Consider the following 26,147-nt stretch of genomic DNA (forward strand, 5'->3'; position numbering starts at 1 on the left):
GTTCCTGCACTATTTTTGGGCGAAGTCAGAGCGACTTGCATTGACTTCTATAATGAGAAGTTGTTTGCAAGCGGCGATGAGTCGTGCTGCACGGGCGACTTCAAAGTCGGGGCAACTTTGATTCGGAGTAATGTAAGCCGGCTCTAAAAGTGTATGTAACTTTAAATACCAAATATGTGGGAAGAAAACGCAAAACAAAAAAAACACACAGGATTTCCGCTGGGACATTATTGGTTGATTGAAGTAGTGTAGATCCAGCTTTATCCAATTTATCAAGCTAGGTGAGCAGTTTCTGTTCAATTAGTAAATCAACCACAAAGCCTTGGCCTCACCAATGTATAATAAAAAGTGAAGTCTAAAGCTAAATACACACTATACAACTTTTGTTGTTAGATTTCCTTTAGATTTACCTTTTCTATGTAGTGCAAGGGCCTGCCAGATTGCATACAACTTGAAAGTGTTTAGGTTTGACCTCATATTATATGGTTTTGGTAAATCTAAAGGAAAAAATCTAGGACATTTATATAGTGTGTATGGCCCATAAGAAATGTGAATTTGTTAAAAGGAACAGAGGAAAAAATAAAACTGTAATAAACCCAGAACCTTAAATCTATTATATTGCAATTGGCCAATTCTTAGATATGGTTGCTGCACTTTTTTTTTTCAGGATTTTTGCCCTTTATTTTTATCTTTTGATCCTGCAAGTATGTATATTACTTTTTCATCAGACCAAGCTCTCCAAGTTAAAAGTGTCAAGGAAAACTTTTTACCACTGACAGGTGGTTACAACGATCAGCTATTTTTCATTTGTGTAAACCTTTTATCCCAAAAAGGAAAATAAAACAATTTGCTGTGACTGCTTAAAAGGATAACTTCGCTTTTGGTAACATTTTACATCCAGATTTAGCACCCCCATGCTCCTGTAACAAATAATAAATGCACATTTTTTTTACATGCATTACCAAGTATTTGTTTTTTTTTTTAAGGTGAACTCAGCCTTTAAAAAGTGTTAGCAGAAGTCAGATTTTTGTTTGTTAGTCAAGCCCTAAAACCACACTCTCCCCAGGATGAAAAGTGTAGCTGTTGTGCCTCCATCCGGAGTGGAGACACCTTAAAGGGGTACTAAACTCTTTAAAAATAGTTTCCCCCTGCAAAGCAATATCATACTAGCACACATTATGAAAGACTTACCTTAAAATGAAGCCCTCCAGTGGCACGCTGTCAACGCTGAGAAGAGCTTCCATCTTCACCTGGTCTTCCTTCTGGGTTTACGTTCTCCGGCCATTTGACTGGCCGAGCCGCGATGACGTCACTTCTTGCATGCCCGTGGGAGTCTTGGCTGCAGACCACAGCTCTGAAGAAACAGCACGAGTATGCCGTTGCTTCACAGTGCATGCGCCAGTGACAGTACCGGCTGCAGCTTGCTAGAATATCTCATATTCATTTTACCTTCAGGTAAGCTTTATTATAAGCTTACTTGTGGTTAAAAATAAAAAATGAGAGTTTACTACCACTATAATACATTAAGCATGTTACTGGCTGGCTCACCATCAGTGATTAGCTCATGCTTGTTCAGATATGATCCCAAACCCATTTGAACTATCCCACAGCGCGGCTGTCAAAGCCAACACTCCATTATGGGGGCTGCAAGAATGTAGGGAATGCCACTTACGACTGACTGTCAGCTTGGAAAGCTTTCCAGTGAGCTAGCTCAGCTGGGTTCCCTAATAACCATTTAAAAATAAGGGAAAAAAGGCTAAAAAATAAAAAATGAATGCAGCCACCACATACAAGGATTGGTAAGCTGCAATATATTAATTGATAGTTTTTGGGTTTAATCCTGCTTTAATAGACTACACTGTTTAATAGACAAAATGACTCTTATTGTGGTTTTAGTTAAGAAAAGACTATATATACCAACTAGTGTTGTTTGTTTTTATGTAGGAAATTCTACAGCAATTTCTTTACAAAAATATTGGTAACCCATTACTAATGTTGGATTCCACACCACTTTACAAGCAGCAAAAATAGTATACCTAGAAAAATGAAATGTAACGAGCATATTGAAATGAACTATATAAAAAAAAAAAAACATTCAAAATGTACAAAATTGAACAAACTTCTGTTGAGAAAGCAGTTAATATTAAACACACGGAAATGTTTTAGGGGAGTGCAAACACGCAGTCTCACATTCTAACAAACTATTTTTCTATACTCTTTTACAAGTAATTTTCGGAAAAGAAAAATAGGTGAAAGCAGCACTATAAATCTCTATAAAGACAACTAAAATAATTTACTATCATTTACTACATTTTCAGCAGTTATTAACTTGATTTTTTTGTAGCTTTTTTAAGTATGTCACATTTTTTCCTATTTGGGCGCCTGCACCTTTCATCAATGCTCGGAATACATTCATAATGCCATACTTCCTCCATTTTGTCTACAGGGTATACAGCTTCCACATAGTGGCGTATCAATCTTAGTCTTATGGGATCCAGCTGCTTCTTGTTGCATGCACCTGAGTGGTTGTACTGCAGCCTAAGATTTTCTGGAGTAAACAGCTCTGGAAAGAGTCTCACTAATAGTCTGGCAGCAAAATTCCCAACAGAAAGGCTCTGTTGAACAATGTCCCTTATTTCTTTGTCACTAAGTAAGTAAATTGTAGGCACAGGGAAATCAGGAGGTGGAATGACAATCTTATCCAAAGGTATTTTACAAAAGTCTTTCGTGCTACGTTCAGGAGGCAGAGGTGGTCCTTCTATAAGATCTCTGTATCTTTCAGAGTTCAACTCGAAAGGCACAAAGTCTCTTCTCTCAGGCAAGGGTACATACACTTTTCTTTGCTGCTGGTAAGATCGTCTTTGTTCTGTATCCCTCCGCCGACATCTTTCATCCAGTTTCCCCACAAACTCCAAAGTCCAAACTCTATCATTTCTTGCCCTGGGGTAAAGTACTTGAACGTAATGCCGGATAAGTTTTACACGAACAGGATCTAGCTGTTTCTTACCCAGTGAACCACTGCAGTTGTACTGTTTTCTCAAATTCTCATGTGTGAAAAGTTCAGGGAACAAATGCACTAAAAGACGAGAGGCAAAATTACCAATAGACAAGCTAGTCTCGTATATATTTTTGAGTTGCTCTTTGCTGAGCAAGAATTGTGGAAAAGGAACCTCAAAGTCAGGGGGTGGAATGTCAATTTTATCAAAATCAAAAGGAACAAGCCAAATTTTTTTGGACCTTCTTCCTGGTTTTTCCATGTCATTATCCGTGTCATCTTCAACCTTTACAATAGACAGGTCATCAGGTAGACCAGATTCGTAACAGTCATCTCTCAGGTCATCACACTCACTACCATCCATGAACAGACTCTCCAACTCATCATTTATTCTTTGCACACACTGCTGCAGCCAAATATCATCTTCCTGTATTTCTGGAAAGTATATTTCTGTGTACTGACGGATGAGCTGCAGTCGGTGAGGATCAAGAGTAAAATTCTCAGGGTCTCCGAAATTCCTTTCACCAAGTTTTCTTTGGTTAAATATTTCTGGAAATAATCTATGAAGCAAAAATACTGCAAATTCTCCTGCATTAGAAGCCTCTTCTAAACATTCATTGAGGTCATTCACATTGATGGCATATTCTGAAACTATAGGGTTGGCTCTTTCTAAAGTGGTGTTTTCCTCTTGTTCTTTACTTTCAACAAAATGAGAATTCTGACATGGTTGATTTTCAAAGAAGGGGGAGACCTGCATACCATGATGGCTGCTTTCCATTTCTCTCTCAGCCCAAAAACGATTAAAGAAATCATTAACTTGAGGCAAGACTTCAACCTGCCAAACAGCATTATTCTGAACAGAGGGATAGCATGCCTCCACATAGTTTCTTATGAGCTGCAGATGAAGGGATTCTAGTTTAATCTTGTTTACATAGCCACATGTACTACAGCTCCTGGACAAAGCACTGCTTCCAAAAAGCTCAGGGAACAGTTGAACCAGCAAATGACATGCCAAGTCACCAGCTGAGGTGCTCTGGTCCATTGCCTGTTTAAGTTCAGAGGTAGTAAGCTGATACTCGGGAGGTGGATGAAATTCTGCCACCATGTCATTAGGGCTGACTTTTTTCTTTATTCTACTTACCTCAAGGGACAAAAGGTCAACTTTACTATGAAGGTGAGACATATTGGAATTGAGAGTGTTGAGTGTGAAAAACATTTTTTGTATTAAAGTGTAAAGATTTGACTCATCACTGACTGGTGAAGTTACGGAACTGGAGCCTAGTTCTCGTTTACGAAGATCGTTGAACATCTGAACTCCTGAAGAGCTACACTGATTTACCTTCTCATAAATGTCAAAAGATGCCAACAGGTCAGATGTAACAGAATGTTTTTTCTCTGTAATCTTGTGTGAGATTCCATACAGAGGTTTTTTGTAAGATGTGGCACATTCGCTTACTGTGTCTTCTTCGCCTGGGGATTCAGTACTGTGTTCAGAGCTGGTACTTAACTCAACATTTGCCTGGGCAGAGCATGCAGAATCCCTGTTTTTCAAACCTGAAGGAAGACCCTAAAACACAAAGTATAAATAAAGTATAAATAAAATAGAGTATGCACGTGTAGTAGCTGGGGATATCAAAACCTAATATACAAAAAAAATAAGGGATCCAATGTAAATAGAATGAACACATCCCTGGTTACTGCCCATTCACTAAAATCTAGATAGCGGGGCTCAATGGTTAAAAAAACCTAAACCAACCGATTTTTTGGCAGAACAAAGAAATGCTCAATATAAGGACCATTACCATGAGCCTCCGGGCCTTCAATGAAACTAAAAATCAATTAGAGACTACAGATTTAAATTACCTTTATTGCATATAAAAATATCAGGTACAAATATAATATAAAATAAAATAAAACCAACCACCTACCATCATCATTAAAAAGACAACATGGTCTCAGTACATACTATACGTCTAGACGTCATATGCACATTCACTCCACAATAAGGAAAACATGCTGACTAGCAAAATCATAAACCTGGATGAGGGGCTATAAAACGCTCTCCCAAATGGCATCACACAGATGGGGTCAAGGTGCTATATTGCAGTGGCTATTATCATTACCATCATGGGTAGTAATCCATCTATTTAGCTGCATAAGGTCCACAACAGCAAACATCAATGTGACACCAATTAGCATGCGGAACACTTTGTGACAGCCAGGCATGGGAGATGTCTCCCACCTAATCATAAATGCTTGTCTACTCCAGAATAATTAAATAGCAGGCAGGAATTTCGAAATATTGAATATAGATAATGGCCCCTGCAATATAGGACTGTGACCCTATCGGTGTGACGCCATTTGGACAATCCTTTTTACAGTCCCCCGGGTTTATGATTATGTTAGTCAGCATTTATTCCTTATTGTGAGGTGTATGCATGTGCGTATGACGCACATGGAAGATGGTTGGTTTTTTTTAATATTGTACCTGACTTTTTTTAATATATAATAAAATGTTTTTGTAATTCTGTAGTCTCCAACTGATTTTTGGTTTCATTAAAGCTCTGGAGGCTTATGTTAATGGACTTTATCTTTACCAGTTCTTTGTTCTGCTAATTAATTGGTTGGATATCAAATCCTGCACATTTGAATTAGTACTGAAGCACCAAAAAAAAAAAAAAAAATTGCCATTGTAACACTCCCAAGTATTATTTTACTGTCTAGAATTTGGGGTATATTATACAGATTATAAAATGAACTTGCGCTAAGAAACTTGCCTATAGAAGTTTTGTAGTTGTTAAAGCCATGCCTTTTTAACATCTTAACATACACAATATATACTTCTAGAATGGTAACAAATGGAATTTACAAGGACTACATCATTTTTTATAAAAATCAAACCTGTTACCTTGAACCATCAAATTATGTTGTACATTAGAATCCTCCAATACATAGTTTCATAGAAAACTATTATCAGTATTAGTATTGTGGTGAAAAGTTTTAACACATAGCTGGGCATTTAGCTACCAAAAGTGATGGCTATGAACATTCCTTTAGGACAAATGTATACACTCTGGTTGAAGTCCCTTTTCTCGGTTTGGGCAGAGCATCTGTCTGCCACCATAGGAAGCCACTTCCCATGGGGGGCACATATGCGGGCTCGTTCCCTTTGATTAACCACTTGGCGACCGGCCCATTGTAGCTTTACTGCTACAGGGAGGCCGCTCTGCCCAGAATCATATACACACATACACATCCGTGATTGTGCCCTTCCGGATAGGGGGCGCGCATGCCGCCTCTGCTGTGATTAGTAGCAGCAGAAGCTGATCAGTGGGTGCCGGCCTATGGATGACCGTCAGCGCCCGCTGATCAGCGAGGAGACAAACTGGACGGAGCTCCGTCATACAATGTAGACAATGAAGAGCTCTGTCCTGTCAGCGGGGATGTGCTGGATTTTGTTTCCCTGCGAAGGGATTAAAACCAGAACATCCCTTAGTGAAAGCATCACATAGTACACACAAAAACAATGGTTAGGCACACGTTTAACCCTTTGATCGCCCTAGATGTTTAACACTTTCCCAGCCAGTGACAGTGCATTTAAATATATATATACACCATAGTTTGTAGACACTTTAACTTTTGTGACTATGTAGCAGAATACATATTGGCCTAAATGTATAATGACATTTTTCAAATCTATTTATTGGATATGTTTTATAGCAGAAAGTAAAAAATATTGTTTTTTTTTTTTTTTCAAAATTGTCAGTCATTTTTTTTTATAGCGCAAAGTACCACCAAAAGAAAGCTCTATTATTGTGAAATAAATCTCATTTATATACAGCGTTGTAGGACCACGCAATTGTCAGGTAAAAGGAACGCAGTGTCGTATACAAAAAAATTGGCCTGGTCAGGAGGAGGGGTAAATCTTCCGGAGGTCAACCGGTTAATCATATTTTCAGAGAAGGTGTGTCGGCAGCTGTAGCTGTCAGAAAAGCAGTCTGAATCAGGGTTTATATAGAACCCAGAATATAGAAAGATACAAAGTAGCATAATGTTACTTTTGTATTGTTTTATTCACTCATCTGCGGGGATGAACTTCTATCTGCAGATAGATGTCAGTTAAAGCAACCTGACAAGTATAAATTAATATTCCTCTGTTTAACACCTTAACTCCGTATTCTCCTCCTCCATTTAGGCATTTTCCTGCTGATTTTTTTTTTTTTTTTGTTTGTTTCTATTAACTATTAATATTTAAATTTTTTCCATTTTTGTTACATTTCCTACTAAAGAAAAAAAAAATTGAAAAATAAAAAAAAAGGAGAACATTTTATTTCATTTGTAAATAACTGCAATGTTTTGCACCAGAATCCTGATTTTTGTGTCATTTTAAACAGGACAAATTACAGAATAAAATTTGCACTTTTTAAAATCATTGCTGCAAGACAATTTCATGAAAAGAAAGCCTTGTTTTGTCCTTCTAAAAAAAATAATTGTATTACCTTGATATCTTTAGTAATGACAAAGATATTACTGAATAAACAGGTCTAAAGCAGAATTGTAAAAATTGCTCTGGTCCATAGGGGGTGAACAGGTGTGAGAGGTAAGAGTGGTTAAAGAGATGTACAAACACTTTTTACAGCTTGTACATTTTATAGACTAAGTGCCGGTTCACATTTGTGCGATTACGGAGATCGCATGTAACTCGGAGCGCACTGCACCTAAATTACATGCGATCTCATGTGCGGTTGCGAATTTCAGCCATACACTTTTTATGGCTGAATTCGCACCGCATCCGCAATAAACACGCACATGAGGCTTTTTTTCATCCGCAGCAGAATCGGATCACATAGTGGTTCACACTAGTGCTAACCGATTCTGTGCGAGCTTGGAGATCGCACTGCGATATGCGATCGCAACTGGGGGTGTCGTTAACTTTTAATTGACACCCCCTGCGTATCGCATATGGCAGTGTGAACTGCCAGAGTTGCGGATGCGATGCGGGATCACGCTGCATATTCGCAGCGTTCCTGCATTGCACAAATGTGAACCGGGACTTATACCTTTTAAAGTGGTTATAAATCCTAGTTGTTTTTTTTTTAATATAAAAATAACAAACAAGTCTTTACTTACCTGCTCTGTGCAATGAATTTGCACAGAGCAGCCCTGATCTCTACTTCTGGGGTCCTCCGCCGTGCTCCATGCCCCTCCTCTTCATTGGGTGGAAGCCACTGCGCTCGTGCACATAGCTGATCAAATGGGTTTAGGTAAGGAAAGGGGGGGGGGCGATCTTGGAGGGAGCTGCAGCACAGAAGTTTTTCACCTTAATGCATAGAATGCATTCAAGTGAATGTAAAGTCTTTTTTTTTTTATTAAATAACAAACATGTTATCCTTACCTCCTCTGTGCAGTTGGTTTTGTACAGGGCAGCCTAGACCCTCCCTTCAGTTGAGTGCCCCAACGGCATGCAGCTTGCTAAGGGGGCAACTGAGCCGAGCTGCAGCTCCGTGTGTCCATTCAGACACGGAGTTGCCATTCGGCTCTGCCTATTCTCTCTCCCGATTGGCTAACTGACTTTGATTGACAGTGATGGGAGCAAATGGCACCATGGCTGTGTCTCAGTCAATCAGGAGGGAGATTCCTGGATGGCCAAGGGACTCGTGGACATCGCTGGAAAGAGATGGGGCTCTGGTAAGTATTAGAGAGTGCTCTGGAGGCTGCTACACACAAAAGGTTTTTTATCTTAATGCAAAGAATGCATTAAGATAAAAAAAACTTTCCGACTTTACAACTCCTTTAAGGTGAAAAACCTTAAGGCTTTAGAACCACAAGTTACATCTATTCATTCAACATTCCTCAAGCATGTGGACATCTGCATGAAATTTTATACATATTCTAAAATGGTATTAAAACTCAATTCACTAAAAATTGCTGTCAGCTGGTGTTTTTATAACAGAAGAGACCCTATCGGCCTCTTCTGCAATAAATGTTTCCCTCTGCCAGTCAGTTGTAATGTACACAGTGCAGCGTATATTTAGGGCACAATCTCTGTGCTGTGATGATAGGACTCCCATGTGCATGGGCGGATGTGACTTTCTTGCAGTCTGGCCATTCAAGCAGCTGAACAGATGGGACCCAGAAGGAAGGCCAGGTGTGAAGATGGAAACACGCAGGACCAGCAAAGGTGCTGACAGTGCAGGGCTGGAGAGCACGGTTTGACAGGCAAGTCTGCCATAACGTACTAATTAATGGTGCATACTGCCACATTATGGCATAATCCATAGGGCCAAATTTAGAAAACAAAAGATAACTATTTTTCACATTCTCTAGCTAAAATATCAAAAGTGTTTACATACACTTGTTAGGAGCACAAAAGGCAAAAGACATTTTGTTTAAATTCACCTCTTGAGTGAGTCGCCGTTTTTTAAAAGTTGTAAGATTTTCTGCTTCCCCACTGGACCCATTAGACATAAGAGATGCTTGTTTCCTTTTACTGGAGTGACAGTTAACAGTATACTCTGGATCCGCTTTGCCCACAGATGGTGTACGTAAGCGTCGCAGGCGAATTTCTTCTTTTGATGAATCCACTGTCACAATTTTTACTTTAAGGATGATAAAAAAAACATGGATCAGTAGTGCATTTTTTTTTCCATCAAAATAAAAAAAAAAAAAGTCTAGGTAATTTAAACACATGAAATATGTGCTAGTGGGGTTGTGAACGGCGCTACCGTGTTAAAAAATACACTTGGTGAATAAATAACGTAAAAATGTTGAAAGTGCTTGATATTAAATAATTTAATATTAATAATTAATATTTATTATTTAATATCAAGCACTTTCAACATTTTTACGTTATTTATTCACCAAGTGTATTTTTTAACACGGTAGCGCCGTTCACAACCCCACTAGCACATATTTCACTCTTTAACCCTTTTGGGTTTGGTTGTTGGCAGCTTACACCGTACCTACTCTCACTGTATATTCCATAGCGCTGGTCACCTTAGTTTCAATTAATTTAAACACATACCTTTATCGTCATCTTCATCTCGAAATTCAGCTGCGTTCATTGTTTTCTTCACCTGTAAAAATTTTTTAAAAAATTACATGTTTTGCTGCAACTGTAATTATTGCAACCGTTTTGCAAACTTACCCATCAAATTGTATCAATCACTTTTACACTAAAGAAGACATTTTGTGGGGGGAAGCCATAATTATGACTTTAAAGTCTAACAATTTAAAAAAAGAAAAAAACTGACAAAATTAGAGAAGATGAATAACACCCCTACAGCTTGCCCATGGCATTGACTGGCATTTGTGAAGCTTCAAAAATGCAGATGAAATGCCTGCTTTTTACGCAACCTTAAACTTAGCCGAACTTAAAGTGTGTGTAAAACCTGTAATTTGGCGGGGGTTTTTTGATCGTAGTGAGACTTTTAGACCAGGGGTGTCAAACTCAATTTAATTGTGGGCCGCATCAGCATTATGGTTGCCCTCAAAGGGCTGGTTGTATCTGAGATTAGATGCCCAGAGGACCCCACGCCCCCTTACACCCCTACATGAGATGTCAAATCCCCCCCACCATCACAAGTCAAGAGTCACCCACCCTTCCTTATATCACAATGCACCCCCTTACCTTGTTCTACTGCCAGGAAGAAGATGCGGATGGATCTGGGAAGAAGTACAGGGTCTGGAGGAGAACACAGCGGAGGGCTGGAGTTAGCTTCCAGAGTCTGCTGAATGCTGAGACCAGGGGAGGCAGAGGAAAGGTGGTGTTGCGGCAGCACAGAGAGGTGCAGGATCTGTAGGAGGAGTTCTGCCCTCCTCTCTGCTGGGGGCTGCTGAGAAGGGGTGGGGGTCAAAGACAAGCCTTTCTGCAGCTGCACAGAGGAGTGCAGGATCTGGCAAAGGAGTTCTGCCCTCTCTGCTGCCAACTACTGAGACAAGGGGGGTGCCACAGCTGCAGGAGAAGTGTGAGGGCCACATGGAATGGCCTGGGGGGCCACATTCGGCCCATGGGCCTTGTGTTTGTCCCTCTACTGCACAGGTGTCAAACAGTACTTGACAGCCCACATATTTAAATGAAAACAAATAAAGTATGGCACATTTCACAGTGTAAAAAAAACAAAACACACCCACAATGAACCAACTATCTTTAGATTTGCACTATCCAGTTAGTTTTACAGAAGGAAACCTAAATTGATAAAAGTTTTCCAGCCATCTCCCAAAAATGCCAGCTGCCTGGCTTTCTCTGGCTTTAATACTTAATTTCACTGACCTGAAACTACTATGCAAGACCTCATGTACACTGTATGCTACTGACGTTTTTTTGTTTCTCCTCCAGTAGTTTAGCAGCAGCAAAACAGGATAAAAAGACAAGTTCTGCATGGGCATTAATGCGCAATCCCATGTCTGATGTTAATTCACTCTATTAGGCAGAATTCTGAATGCATTATTGCACATTAAGTAGCTTTTGAAAGTTTTTATGCTCAAAAGCTCCTCTCCTGCACGCACAGCACAAGTCATGTTTGCTTTATCTGTTTGGGTCCTCTCCAAAATCCATACCAGACCCTTTTCCGAGCATGCAGCCCAGGAAAGGAGGGGGGGGGGGGACGAGCGAGCGCCTTTGATGTTGGAGCTACACCTGAAGAACATTTAAAAAAAATAAATAATTTTAACAAAGAACTTTGCAAAACTGGATGTCTTTTTATTCACTTTTACCACTTTTTTGGTAAAGCGTAAGGGTACTACATACATGGGGGGGGGGGGGGGGGGGGAGCCAGGATCTGGGCCTCTTCCAGATTTCAATAAGCCCTCCACCTGCAGTTTTACACAACCACCCCCCAATGTTGAGGGCATGTGGACTAGTATAGATCAGGAGGGGGGCGAACGCTCACTCTTCCCCCCCACCTTTTCCTGGCCAGCATGCTTGGAGAAGGGTCTGGTATGGATTGTGGGGGTGAACCCCACGCCAATTTTTTTTTATTTTGGCTTTACTACGGTACCCCTTGAAATCCTTTAATTAAAAGCTGTGAGTGGGGAATCACCCTAACAGCTGATGAGTCATTAGCTCAGCCGCCCACTCCTTAACAGCCTGATAGTCGCTACCAAACGCCGGTACAAAAACTCAAAATATTAGCGTTTATTATCTGGCTATTTTTTTTTTTTTTTTTAGTTTTTTTTTTTGTTTAGTTAGTGTGGAGCCTCTAACGTCTATAGAAGCAGCTTTTTCGAGCTTTAGTGTGCATAAAGCCTAAAAGTACTAAAGTTATTTTCAGAATGAAAGATAAGCAATAGTAGACTAAATATTAGTACAGGATTTTTTTTTTAAAAGCACAGTGCTGGAATACAAATCTTACTATTATTTATTTATTTCAGGTACTTATATAGCGCTGTCAATTTACGCAGAGCTTTTACATATACATTGTACATTCACATCAGTCCCTGCCCTCAAGGAGCTTACGATCTAAGGTCCCTAACTCACATTCATACATACACAGTAGGGCCAATTTTATACAGGATCCAATTAACCTACCAGCATGTCTTTGGAGTGTGGGAGGAAGCCGGAGTACCTGGAGGAAACCCACGCAGGCACAGGGAGAACATGCAAGGCAGGTAGTGTCGTGGTTGGGATTTGATTACTAAAAGAAAGCTTCATCTGATTCTCTTGCAGACACCAACATAGCTAGCTTAGTGCATGCTATAGTGCCAGTAATATGAATTAAACTCAAATTCCCTTGGAAGTGCATTGTCCATTATTCCCTTTGGAGAATCCAAAAGGAAGCTGGGGACCAGCCCCTAGTCAATTCTTCAAAGGAATATATAAAGAACGAAGTCAAGACAGGGGAAACAGGGAGTATAGTTCACACCAATTTACTGTTTTCTCAGGATGGGAAGTGCAAAAAAATCTCCAAAACAAAGCCAATCTTTAATACTCCGCTCAAACCTCCAAAAAATTGACTGGAGGTCCCATAAAAGACTAAGGCCTCATGTATACTACAGCTCCTAAACTTAAGTTTAGGAGCTTTTGGCTTTTTTTTGCCAAAGCTCCTAAACTCAACACCATAAAAGCCTGTGTCTCCCTCTCCAGAACGCAGAAGAATCATGTTTAGAATAAGAACGCTTTTACCACCGGCCTCAAGACACAGCAAAATTGCGGCGCGATTTTGCAGAATTTTGCTTTTTCCCGCACCCGGCAGTCAACATAGGCTATATGTACAAGAAGCCTAAGGCTGGCCATACATTATACAATTCTCTTGTACAATTTTCCTTTAGATTTACCAAAACCATATAATATGAGGTTAAACCTAGGCACTTTCAATTTGTATGCAATCAGGCAGCCCTTGCACTACATAGTTGAAGGTAAATCTAATGTAAATGAAACAAGAGAATTCTATAATGTATGGCCAGCCTAACTCCAGGTTTTTAAGAACTTTAAATAGTTTTTTTTTTTTAACCAAGCTGGTCCAAATTAACTATTTCCTTTAAAGTGGAGTTCCACCCTAATTTTATACTTACCTCCATCTTCTCGCTCCGGGTCACCTGAAAAACAAATGGCTAATCGCATTTTTTCTTTTTTTTACTTACCTCGTAGCGAAGAAAATATACTTACCTTACTTCCTTCTTCCTCCTTCCTCGGCCGCGGCCCGTCGTCACTTTCTGGCTCTGCAATGATTCCTGGGAGCTGAACGTCATAGCTCCCAGGAATCATTGCGCCTGTACCGGCCCCGACGTCAGTTCCGGGGCGCGCGCGTCATCCCCTTCTAATCAGCTTCTGGGCATGCCCAGAAGCTGTGGAGGGATGACGCGCGCGTCCGGAAGTGACGGCGGGGCCGGCGCAGGGCATAGTGGGACCGAAGAAGGCGGAAGAGGACTCCGAAGAGGATCGCGCTGGCTTCAAGCTGCTCACATCTGAGATGGCAGCGCTGGACAAGACTTTTTCAAGGTAAGTATTTGTCCTAACAGGTAAGTGCAACCCGGGACAGATCAGAGGCTAGCCATTGTGGAATGCACTAGCCCTGACTGTCCCGGGGGTATTTAAAAAAAAAAAAAAATTCCAGGGTGGAACTCCGCTTTAATAACACATTCAGCGCCTGAGTGCCGGTTCACACTTCTGCGAGTGCCGGGTTCGCATGTAATATCGGAGCGCACTGCTCCTTCATTACATGCGATCGCCTGTGCGGTGCGAGTTTAGCCATACAATTTGTATGGCTAAATTCGCATCGCACCCGCAGCAAACACGCACAGGAGGCATTTTTGCAGCCGCATCAGGATCGGATCGCACAGCGGTTCACACTTGTGCGATCCGATCCTGTGCGAACTGCACGATCGCACTGCGATATGCAATCAAACTGGGGGTGTCGTTAAGATTACATTGACACCCCCAGCGTATCGCATATGGCAGTGTGAACTGCCGGGGGTGCGTGTGCGATGCGGGAACAGGCTGCGAATTCACAGCCTTCCCGCATCGCATAAGTGTGAACCGGCACTGAGAGTGCTGCATGAACCGCGTATGTAGCATCAGCAACATACAGTACATGATGTGTGTAGTACAGGAAATAAACCTCCATCCATTATACTGTAGTCGCAGAATACTATCAAAATTGCCCATGGAACTTTTCTTGAGGTACATCAAAATGACAAAAAAAAAATTAAGAATGAAACCAAAAAAAAATCAATATTTACAAATATAAAAGACAATTAAAAAAAAAGAGTCGAAGACTGATTTACTATTGTGAGTTTGCTAACAAAACTAAATAGTTATGGAAGGGAGGGAGTGGGGCAGACCATGAGGGTATGATGTTTATAAGGTCTCAATTAGATATCAATAGCTGGGGAAGAGAAAGATGGATATATAATATCTCCAAAACATATCTATATATATATGCATCATACCCTCATGGTCTGCCCCACTCCCTCCCTTCCATAACTATATACTCGATATAGGGAGACGCCTCTTGGTAGGTATATTATCCCTTTTTCTATAAGATTTATGGGACTGATTCGATTTATATGGTGTGGCCATTGTACACCACTGCATGGCAATTCTTTGCATGACCATATGGGAGTGGGATATATTGTTTTCTCCCCCTCATTTCCCTGTGTTTTGGGCAATATTCTTTCTATCTTTACCACACAATATATATGATATTTATCCTATAACTTTATTTCACTCTTTTTTCGTCCCCCGCACTCGCCGGGGAGACGTCTGCATGCCACGCACAACCAAGGTCATCTGGTCAGTTTGTATGGTTTGCAGGGCTAGCGTGACTACTAGCATTTTTCACATGCTGGGGGAGCTGGGAACGTTTGAGAATTAATATTGCAATTATATGCATATTAATATTCCAATTTGTTATTTCATAGACAATAAAATAAACTACTTGTTATACTTATTCGCCCTTGAGAAAGTTTATATAGCAAAATATATCGGGCAAAAACATGGGTGGCAGCATGCAGGCCCCCATCTCAACAGTTTCAGAGGATCTACAACAAGTTCATCAATTGTCATACCATATTCGAATATATGTATATTTCTTTATGTATATTTTTGTGGTGTAATATATGTTTTTTTAGCTTGTAACTTAAAAATCTCAACTTTTTTTTATATTTGTATTAGTAGTGATCTATATTTTAAGTATGATACCAATAAAGTCCCCACACAGCCCCAACATTACCAATCCCAAGTAGGGGAGTTTGGTAAAAAAAATACTATTTATTGAATTTGGGATGTAGGTATCGCATGGTATCAATTTTCTAACTTATAGCACAATCATCTTTTTGATTATTGCTAACAAAACTAGTTCATAATTCGAATTTCTTATCCTATTTGTAAATACTCATATTGGAATTCCCCAGACTCACAGTTGAATGTAATGAATGAAATATTCACCTTTTTTGTAAGCTTCAAGCCTACCTCTAGTGTTACCATGGGCTATGGTGACCTTTATTCTCCAGCTGCGCTTGATCTGCCCCCCCCTGTTTGTCCCGTTGATCCTCAAAGGCTTTATTCTCACAGCTGGGGGTCACCATTTGGAAATGCTACTTTTTTGTTTTCATTTCCACAGCAGATTTGTAAGTATCTGGCCCTATGGTTGCTATTGTGACATTATTATTCTCTTTAAAATTCAAAATTTTGGTCTCTTATTCTTTAGATACCGTCAATAGCATCCACTCCTGATTAAGTGAATGGAATACAGGAAACGTATTGAGATTTGTGATCCGCTACATTTTTGTATTCAACTGTGATTCCGAAGAATTCCAATATGAGTATTCGCAAAGAATATATGATATTGGAATAATGAACTGCTTTTGTTTAACATACTGACAATAGTAAATCAGTCTTTGTTCTCTTTAAATTGTCTTCATATTTGGTAAAGATTGATTTTAATGGTAGGATATTAAAAATAAAAGCTTTTTTATACCTATTTTGCTGTTTTGATGTACCCTTTAAGAAGAGTCCCATGGGCAATTTTGATAGTATTTTTGTCTATTTACAGTATACAGCGCTGTGTTTCAGCAGCAGTAAAGGGACTGCCCATCCCACTCCCAAAATAAAATCAAGCTGGGCTGAGCGCTGCTCAGCCATTCACTTTTTATGAATACAAAGCTTTCTCTGAATAACTGAAGTGAAAAGCCAGGTAGATGATGTCACAATCTCCTCTTTAGCCAATCACAGAAAGCTTTGTATTCTTTTAAAAAAATAAACAGGTTACTGTGAATGGCTTAGCAGCACTCGGCCGGACTCTTTGGATATTACGAACAAAGAAAAAGATTTCCCAGCCCACTTACCAGCTAGCTTACAATAAAAACAAAGTTACCCCCCCCCCCCCAGTATGTGTTCATGCCAAACTTCCAAATTCTGTCACATCATTCTTCACCAACATATTAAGTCTTTCTCCCTGTAAAAAATTAGTGTTGGTAAATTTCTAGCTACACTTTTACAATTTAAAAAGAAATAAAAACATTAGAAAAGGAGGATGAATAATAAAAAAATATGAAAGGCAAAGATCAGTGCAGATAGGGAGAAGGATATAGGGGATAGGAGTAAAGAAGCAAATGACAGACACATGGATATTGTGCAATTAAAAGGGGATTTTGGACAAAACCTTTTTTCTGTTTTTGTGTAGGATCTGGAAGGGCTAGAACCTATACAGTTTTTATTTCAGACTTAAAATCTAAAGGAATTATAATCAGTGCAATCCAAAAACTAAATATTAAACAATGATAATCCATAGGCTGCATACATTCAGTGCTTTCACTACATCCAAATGATATCAGATAAATAAAATGCAGTGCCAAAAGGTAAAAATTATTAATCAATAAATACAATAATTAAATATATATCTCGTGACTGTATTCAGTGCATAAAGTGACAAGATGCGTAAATTTCATATTGCAAAATCCAGATCATAAAAAAATAAAATAATAAAAAGTCCACAATTAAATATCAAAAAGTAAGTGAAAAAATTCTTCTGTGCTGGATAATAAATATAAAGTGCTGGTGCTCACTCCACACACAAGTTATCAGTGTACTTCTGTGCTCAATAGCAGCTCACCTTAAGGCCACACCCCGCTGATGAAGTTACTGTGGTGACGTAACACTTACGGGGCGGAGCCTGCGCACAGACGCTGCATCCCAGCTCAGACACATGTGGGTGCAACCTGTATGTGTGTCCTGTTAAGTAATACAGTTTACAGAGAGCACTAGAAGTATTCTCCTGTTTTTTTTTTATACCACGGCCAATCATAGCCTGCATCCCTGAGCTCAAAGGAAGAAGGTGGAGGAGGCTGTGTGTCACTATTGCTAGTTACAGCTTGTCATTTGTGTGAGATCCTGCATCCCTGAGCTTAAAAGAGGAAGGTGGAGGAGGCTGTGTGTTATTACTGATTGTTAAAGCTTGTCTGACTCATTGAAATATATGGGTCAGACATTAAGGTGAGCTGTTTTTGAGCACAGAAGTACACTGATCAACTTGTGTGTGGAGTGAGCACCAGCACTTTATATTTATTATCCAGCAAAGAAGATTTTTTTCACTAACTGTTTGATATTTAATTGTGGACTTTTTATTATTTTATTTTTTTATGATCTGGATTTTGGAATATGAAATTTGCGCACTGTCACTTTATGCACTAAATACAGTCACAAGATATATATATACATTAATTATTGTATTTATTGATTAATAATTTTTACCTCTGGCGCTGCATTTTATTTATCTGATTTTATTGCAGACTGCTCCCATTGGGAAGATTTAGTTGTCACACGCACAGAAGCTGAAGGGAATTTTTTTTTAACCTGCTGCCATCCGCGCTACAGCCTATATACGGCTGCAGCGCAGACTTAAATTTTCGGGAGGCCGTTTTTAAACGGCCTCCCAGAAAGACTCTCCCCGCGCGCTCCTGCGAGCGCGCATCGGGGAGAATCTGTGTCGGCCGTGTCCCTTGGACACGGCTGATCACAGATCGTGGTGAATGGCCAATCACAGCGGCCATTTACCACGTGATCAAGCCGTCCAATGAGAGATGATCTCATATGTAAACATATGAGATCATCTCTCATCGCCGGCGCTCCTTCCTCACACAGAGCCTGCAGTGTGAGGAAGGAGGGGGAGCCTCACAGCGCCGGGGACACACAGCAATGTAATCAGGGCACTGATCACCAGTGCCCTGATTACTAGAGGTAAAACACATACACAAATTGCCCCCCCCATCAGTGCCCCACATCAATGCCCACAATCAGTGCCCATAGTGCTGCCAGTCAGTGCCCATCAGTGCCTGCTCATCTAGGCACTGAGGAGCACTGACTGGCAGCACTATGGGCACTGAGTGTGGGCACTGATGGTGCTGCCCATCAGTGCCGCCCATCAGTGCCACCCATCAGTGTCCATCAGTGCCATCCGCCAGTGCCCAGTGCCGCCTATTTGTGCCCATCAGTGCCGCCTCTCAGTGCCCAGCAGTGCCACCTCTCAGTGCCCAGCAGTGCCGCCTATCAGTGCGGCATATTAGTACCTCCTCATCAGTGCCCATAAGTGCCACCTCATCAGTGCCCATAAGTGCCACCTCATCAGTGCCCATCAGTGCAGCCTATCAGTGCCGCCTCATCAGCGCACATCAGTGAAGGAGAAAAATTTATTTTCAAAATTTACTCGCAGAAAATAAGAAAAACCTTTTTTTTTTTTCAAAATTTTCTGTCTTTTTTCTTTTTTTTTTTGTAAAAAATAAAAAACCCAGAGATGATTAAATACCACCAAAAGAAAGCTCTATTTGTGTGAAAAAAATGATAAAAATTTCATATGGGTACAGTGTAGCATGACCGCGCAATTGTCAGTCAAAGTGTGACAGCACTGAAAGCTGAAAATTGGCCTGGATGGGAAGGGTGTTTAAGTGCACAGATGGCAAGTGGTTAAATTCAGCTGCCACCAGAACCTAAATCGAAGGGAAATTTTTCAATGGATAGTAGGTAACTGTCACTTCTGGCACTCTACAGTTGCTTTTGTGTTTCTATGCAAGGAAGTGAAAAGAAATTCCACCAGCCGGGACAAAATCAGCAATAAAAACCTGAAAACACTTGTGCTGGAGTCAGGGGCAGACTGGCAACTTCCAGCCCAGGGGGCAAGTACAAACCAGAGGCCCATGGTGCAGCGACTTGGCCCCACTCTTCCTCTTTCCGCCATCCTCTTGACCCCCATTCCAGGCTGAAGCCCTGCTCCAGGTACTCTCTACTGACCTGCTGAATCCAGGTTCCAAACCTGGCCAGCAGGGGGCGGTTGGGGGGAACTGGGACAGCTGGGTTGGGGCTGGCCAGGGGAGGAGAGTCTCTAGTGGGGCACGGAACCGGCCTCTGCTCAGACACAGTTTACACCATCCATGCTTGGGAGGGAGGCCTGCGCTCTGTCCTTGTCTTCATCCTCCACACAGTAGGTCAGTGGTAGAGACTTTTTACTTCTCTTCACCAGGAATCCTATAGGCATGTCTGTGGCAGAAGCGGTGCAGCCTTTTTACAGGACATCAGAACGGCCCAGGGGGCAATTGTCCCCCTGCCCCAGTCCTCCCCTGGCTGGAGTGCACAAATCAGAGCCATTCACAGTAAGCTCGAGAAGGGAGCATGCATGCCCCACCACTGCAAGGCGCATGCTCTGAAACACGGCACACTGCTTCCTGGTCCTTGCTGATGTCAATCCGCTCTCTAGGGTGGGCTCCATGCTGCCATCCACCGGACCGAGAGGGATACTGTGACGGGAGTCACTTTGATTGGGGGGGCCTGTGGAACACAGATTACTTTAGAGAGATCAGGAAACTCCTTGACCAGCTTCCCCAGCCCCTCCTATGTGTAAGTCACCCTGTGTCTATTAGGAGCACAGGGTGACCAAGAACCCCAGTCTGGTCTGCACTAATCAGACTCGCTGTACAACCACACTGGACTCAGCCTTTCATGCTACCCCGGTTATCCTGGGTTCTATATGTGTGGTTTGTGTTGAAAGAGTGAGGGGCTCTTTCACTTGGGACAATAATATTTCTGAACAATGTCCCTCAGGAAATATATGAAGATGAACAGTTTGACTTTTCAGATTGCTAGAATATTGCAGGAGACCTTTGCTAGTGGGGTTGGGTTTGTTATTGTTAAGTACCTGCATCCCGGGGGGGCGTGGCCAAGCAAGGCATGTGAGCGGACGCGCATCACGGAGCTCCCGCTATTACCCTGTTCATCGATCCTTCCTCCGGTATCCACCTTACCTTTAACCGGCACCGACGCCTTCCTCTCCTCCTGGGGAATCCACCGGTATCCTCTACGCCTCGATCCGCACGATGCTTACCCGGAAAAACCGTGAGGAATCTACCGGCCTGGAAATCCAACATGGCGCTGCGGCCTCCACGTCGAAGGGGACGCCGCGCGCCACGGACAAGGGCAAGGATCCTGGGGGTAAGTCCGGTAAACCCCGCAAAGAGGGCACCAAGGACATGTTATATTATGCCCAGAAGCTCACGTACGCCCAAGCTGCGGGCCCGCAGGATGGTGGTGCGGGGGGAGCGGCTTTAGTTCCAGAGCCCGGCCTGGAAGCGGATCCCTCACCCAGTCTGCCTGGTACAGACGTCCCTGCTGCCATGGATCTGGGGATGGACGGGGATGTGGTGGATGGTGATTCTCAGCCCACCCTGGGCCAAATACTTTCAGCGGTGCAGCAGTGCACGGCCTCTGTTGGCAAAGTGGAAGTACCTGCATCCCATTGTTCTTCTATTGTTGTTCTGTCTGCCTTAAGATACTTATTATGGGATGTATATGTGTATGTGTATTGGCTGCTAAGGGGGAGGGGGTTGTCCCACAGTGTATATCTGTTTGTGCCTGTGTTTCAATAAAGAGTTAGTTGCTTTCAGACACATACAAGCTAAGTTCAGGCTAGTTTTTGTATGTAGGGCAGCTGGAATCTCCATCTATGTTCAGAATGTAGGAAGCCGTATACTGACGAAAACCCACAAGTACGCTGTGGGTCGGCGGTACCGTTACAGACACAGGCCAGCTTCCTCCTCATCCCTGGGACACAAATTACAAGACATCCGGCAGTTCCCATGGCCCCGTTCCAGACACTTTTCAGCTATGGGGTTAGCTATTCAGCAAAGATTTTGTTATTACTAATGACAGAGAGGTGAGGCAGGCATTTCTTTATTTTTGTGGTGGCACTTTCTGTAAAGATTGAGGTTCAAGGGAAAAAAAGGAAATATTTCAAAGAAATTGTATGCACAGTAAAAATTTAAGAAACTATGAAAAAACAGTTGAGAAGAGAATGGGGAGGAAGGAGCAAATAAGGCCCTATGTACACTTGTGCGTTTTAGGAGCTGTGCCCTAAAAAATCCTGTTTGCATACCTTTAATGAAAACGCATATTATATACAGCCTGCACTGCTCCTAAAAAAAATTGTGGGGCCTTAGCCCCGGTTCACATTTGTGCGATTGCGGAGATCGCATGTAATCCGGAGTGTACTGCTCCTAAATTACATGCGATCTGATGTGCGGTGCGAATTTCAGCCATACACTTTGTATGGCTGAATTTGCACCGCATCCGCACTAAACTCGCACATGAGGCTTTTTTTTATTCGCAGCAGAATCGGATCGCATAGTGGTTCACACTAGTGCGATCCGATTCTGTGCGAACTTGCAGATCGGACTGCGATATGCGATCGCAACTGGGGGTGTCGTTAACTTTTAATTGACACCCCCTGCGTATCGCATATGGCAGTGTGAACTGCCAGAGGTGCGGATGTGATGTGGGATCAAGCTGCATATTCGCAGCGTTCCTCCATCGCACAAATGTGAACCGGCACTTAATGTGATATTAAAGTCTTGTTTTTTTTTTGTTTAAAAATACCGAACATGTTATACTTACCCCAGATCCTTCTCTTCTCGGGTCCCTCCTGCCAAGTGCTCCCACAGCAAGCAGCTTGCTATGGGGGCACCTGAGCCGCTGCTCTGTGTGTCTATTCAAACGCGAAGCCGCGGCTTGGTCCGGCCGATCTCCTCATTGGCTCACTGACTTTGACAGCAGCGGGAGCCAATGGTGCCTGCTGTGGTGTCTCAGCCAATCAGGAAGGAGATTCCCAGACAGCCGAGGCTCTTGTGCAACATCCCTGGACCGAGATGGGCTCAGGTAAGTATTAGGGGGGCTGCTGCACTGAAGGTTTTTTATCTCAATCCATAGAATGCATAAGGATCCATTCACACTAGCGCGACTTGTCAGGCGACTTGGTCGCCTGACAAGTCGCGGTCGGTCGCTCGCCATAGAATAGTACAGGACCCGTTCTAATAGGAGCGACACAAGTCGCTCCGACTTAGAAAAAGGGTCCTGTACTACTTTGGGGCGACCTGGAGGCGACTTGCATTGACTTCAATTATATGAAGTCCCTGCAAGTCGCGCCGAGGTCGCGGTGCACGCTGTGCACTGTGACTTCACAGGTCGCCCCAGCAAGTCGTGTTGCGCCAGTCTGAATGGGCGCTTAAGATGAACAAAAAAAAACTGCGTTTAGAACCACTTACCATAAATATTTTCTTATTTTCCATGTGTGTGTTCACATATGTGTTTTATAAATCATAATTTCTATAATTTTCATGTACTTCTTCTATCTGAAGTACCTGGTTGATCCTGCCAGTCACCTTTTTTCTTTGTAAACTGACCACACAAAGCACAGAAACTGATCTGTGTTAGTTTGGTCAGTTTGTATCATTCAGTTTGGAAGAGAGCAGCACAGGGTGCAAGGATTAGCAGGTATTAAAAAACAAACACTCACATCTGAAAAAAATGTGCTTCAGTTACAGTGGCACTGAGTGGAAGGAATGTACAGAGGCAGCAATCCTAGCGACTGGATGCCCAATAGTTTAACATGCACACAGTAAGGGACCTGCTGATGGGATGGATGGCTGGTGGCGTCCACAGCCGCCCCCACAAGCCGCTGACAGGAGCAGGTGCCGGCTCTTTCCTACACCCCTTCAAAAAGGCAGAATCATGTTAAAATTCTTTTTCATCTGTTAGTCTCACAGAGGAAGGGGTGGAGAGACTGCAGTTACAGTGTGGGATTGGAGGAAAGAACACACCCCCTTCACACAGCAGAAGAATTGTGTTGTGAATAGACAAGCTCCGTGATGAGCTCCCTCCTTACAGAAATGTATCTTGTGTCGGGAAAACTTATCACAAATGACTCATGCCGATAACAGAGGAACGAAGCACCAGAGAGAAACAACACTTAGAGCTTTGGAGAGAGAGAAGTAAACACTACAGATATATGTGCTTTGTTCAGATTTCAAGACTGGGGTTTACAACGGTTTTAAAAACAAACCTAAACAATTTTTTTCTGCTTTAAAGGACTTATTGACACCAGGTGCAGTGAGTGGAATAAGTGCAAAAATTGCGTGTTTTCCTGCAATGCAAAAAAAAGAAGCATTGCTTTTGCAGGTGCAAGTGGGTGCCATTAATGCTTGATGGTGCTCCCACGCATCTGCCATTAGAGTGCGCTCGCACCTACGAAAACACATAGTACCGCAGTACCATGCAATTTGGTGCGGTGCAATGTGAAAAATCGTGCCTGCACCTTTTTTGCATATTTCATGTTCATAGGCAGCAAGTGTGGGTGTGGAGACTAAGGAGAGAAAGAAAGACTTGACAGGGTATGAGGTGCATCCTAGATTCTAAACTGGTTAAAATAAATACCTGTTTACCTTTGAGGTTCATTTATCTCTCTGCTGTGTATTAGGACACATGGAGGTTGATTTACTAAAACTGGGAGTGCAAAATCTGGTGCAGCTGTGGAAGGTAGCCAACCAGCTTCCAAGTTTGTTTATCAAAACGTAACCGAATACGCTGAAGTTAGAAGCTAATTGGCTACAATGCAGAGCTGCACCAGATTTTCAACTCTCCAGTTTTAGTAAATCAACCCCATTTCGTCAAGCTTTAACATGCACCGCATAAAGGCAGCCTAATTAAAAGGAATGAGCTGCCAAAGCATGACCTTTTTTTCTAATATAATGCACTACTGTGCATTGCATCAAGCTACAGTGCACCTGCGTTGCTTTAGTACATTGCAATGCCATTCAAAATGAATGGCACTGCAATGCAGAAATGTATGTTTTTTGCTTCACTGCAACACGTTTGAAGTGGGCCCCTTACAATGTACACCCCCGGTCATAATAGAAAAAAATAAATAAATAAAATTCAATACATCCCTGTGATATATGACTGCTTAGAGTGCAGGGATCCCACGCCGAGAACCCACGCCGAGACTGCTAAGTGCAACGATCCAACTCCGAGACCCCACACCAAGACTGCTAAGTGCAGGGATCCCACCCTGTGCAGAGTGTGTACGCCGAGACTAAGTGCAGAGAGTGTACGCCAAGACTAAAGCCCCGTACACACGTACCGATCGTCGGCATACAAACGTTCGTCTTTTCTCCCCGGGATGTCGGTGTCTGTTGAAAAGTGCAAAGACTGCCCAAGAATTTTGTCCGCCAACTACAGCCGACTGCAGAAGTGATGTCATGTAATGGTTAACTTTCCCTGTGTTTTTTCTTTTCTGAGCATGCCCAGTCTTGCAAATCTGCGGTCTGTCGGCAGAATTCTGTACTGACTGGCGAACAATCGTCCGTTCTAGTGTCGGCATACAAAAATTTTCATGTTTGCAAGAAAGACTCTTGTCCGCAGAATGTGCGCAGACAGCTGTCGGAGGCACCATACTAACAAGCGTACAATCGGCAGATCTTTCGTCCGCCGACGTTTGTATGACGACGATCGGTACGTGTGTACGGGGCTTAAGTGCAGAGAGTGTACGCCGAGACTAAGTGCAGAGAGTGTACACCGAGACTAATGCCCCATACACACGTGCAGATTATCTGCAGACTTTTGTCTGCAGACTTACCAAAACCATATAATATGAGGTCAAACCTAAACACTTTCAATTTGTATGCAATCCGGCAGGCCCTTGCACTACATAGAAAAAGGTAAGTCTGCAGATAATCTGCACGTGTGTACGGGGCATAAGTGCAGAGAGTGTACGCCGAGACTAATGCCCCATACACACATGCAGATTATCTGCAGACTTTTGTCTGCAGATTTACCTTTTCTATGTAGTGCAAGGGCCTGCCGGATTGCATACAAATTGAAAGTGTTTAGGTTTGACCTCATATTATATGGTTTTGGTAAGTCTGCAGTAGGGATGCACCGAAATTTCGGCCACCGAAATTATCGGCCGAAAATGAGTTAACATTGCCGAAAATAATGGCCGCCCTGGAGAAGGAGGAGGGCGCAGCGCAGCGCAGGGCAGGCTTTAAAAGTCCCGCCTCTGGCCGGCCGTCCGCCTCTCAATGACGTCCCTACTACTCTGTGCATTAGTGAATGGACATACCAGGCGGGAGGGCGGGGCGAGCGGCCGCTATAGATATTACTATGTGATCCTTCCCTGTGCATCCCTGTCAGCCTGTCAGTGTCAACTATGTGTGAATGCGAACAGAACTGACCTAACACCGGGCGGGGGGGCGGGGCGAGCGGCCGCTATAGATATTACTATGTGATCCTTCCCTGTGCATCCCTGTAAGCCTGTCAACTATGTGTGAATGAGAACAGAACAGAACTGACCTGACACCGGGCGGGGGGAGCGGCCGCTATTAGCTGTAACTATGT

The 26,147-nt window shown here is 42.4% G+C and overlaps 1 protein-coding gene across 1 annotated transcript in view; it reads right to left on the bottom strand.

Moving 5' to 3' along the window:
- Window positions 1-1,668: 1,668 nt before the first annotated feature.
- Window positions 1,669-26,147, bottom strand: part of BEND3 (BEN domain containing 3) — a 29,114-nt gene continuing 4,635 nt past the window's right edge. Inside the window, 4 exon segments of the mRNA XM_082252108.1 lie at window positions 1,669-2,338; window positions 2,340-4,562; window positions 9,395-9,594; window positions 10,020-10,071. Coding sequence (XP_082108234.1) covers window positions 2,315-2,338; window positions 2,340-4,562; window positions 9,395-9,594; window positions 10,020-10,071 — 2,499 coding nt within the window. The 3' untranslated portion in view covers window positions 1,669-2,314.

The sequence above is a fragment of the Pelophylax lessonae genome (genome assembly GCF_965119305.1).
Source record: "Pelophylax lessonae genome assembly, chromosome: 3".
Classification (NCBI taxonomy): domain Eukaryota; kingdom Metazoa; phylum Chordata; class Amphibia; order Anura; family Ranidae; genus Pelophylax; species Pelophylax lessonae.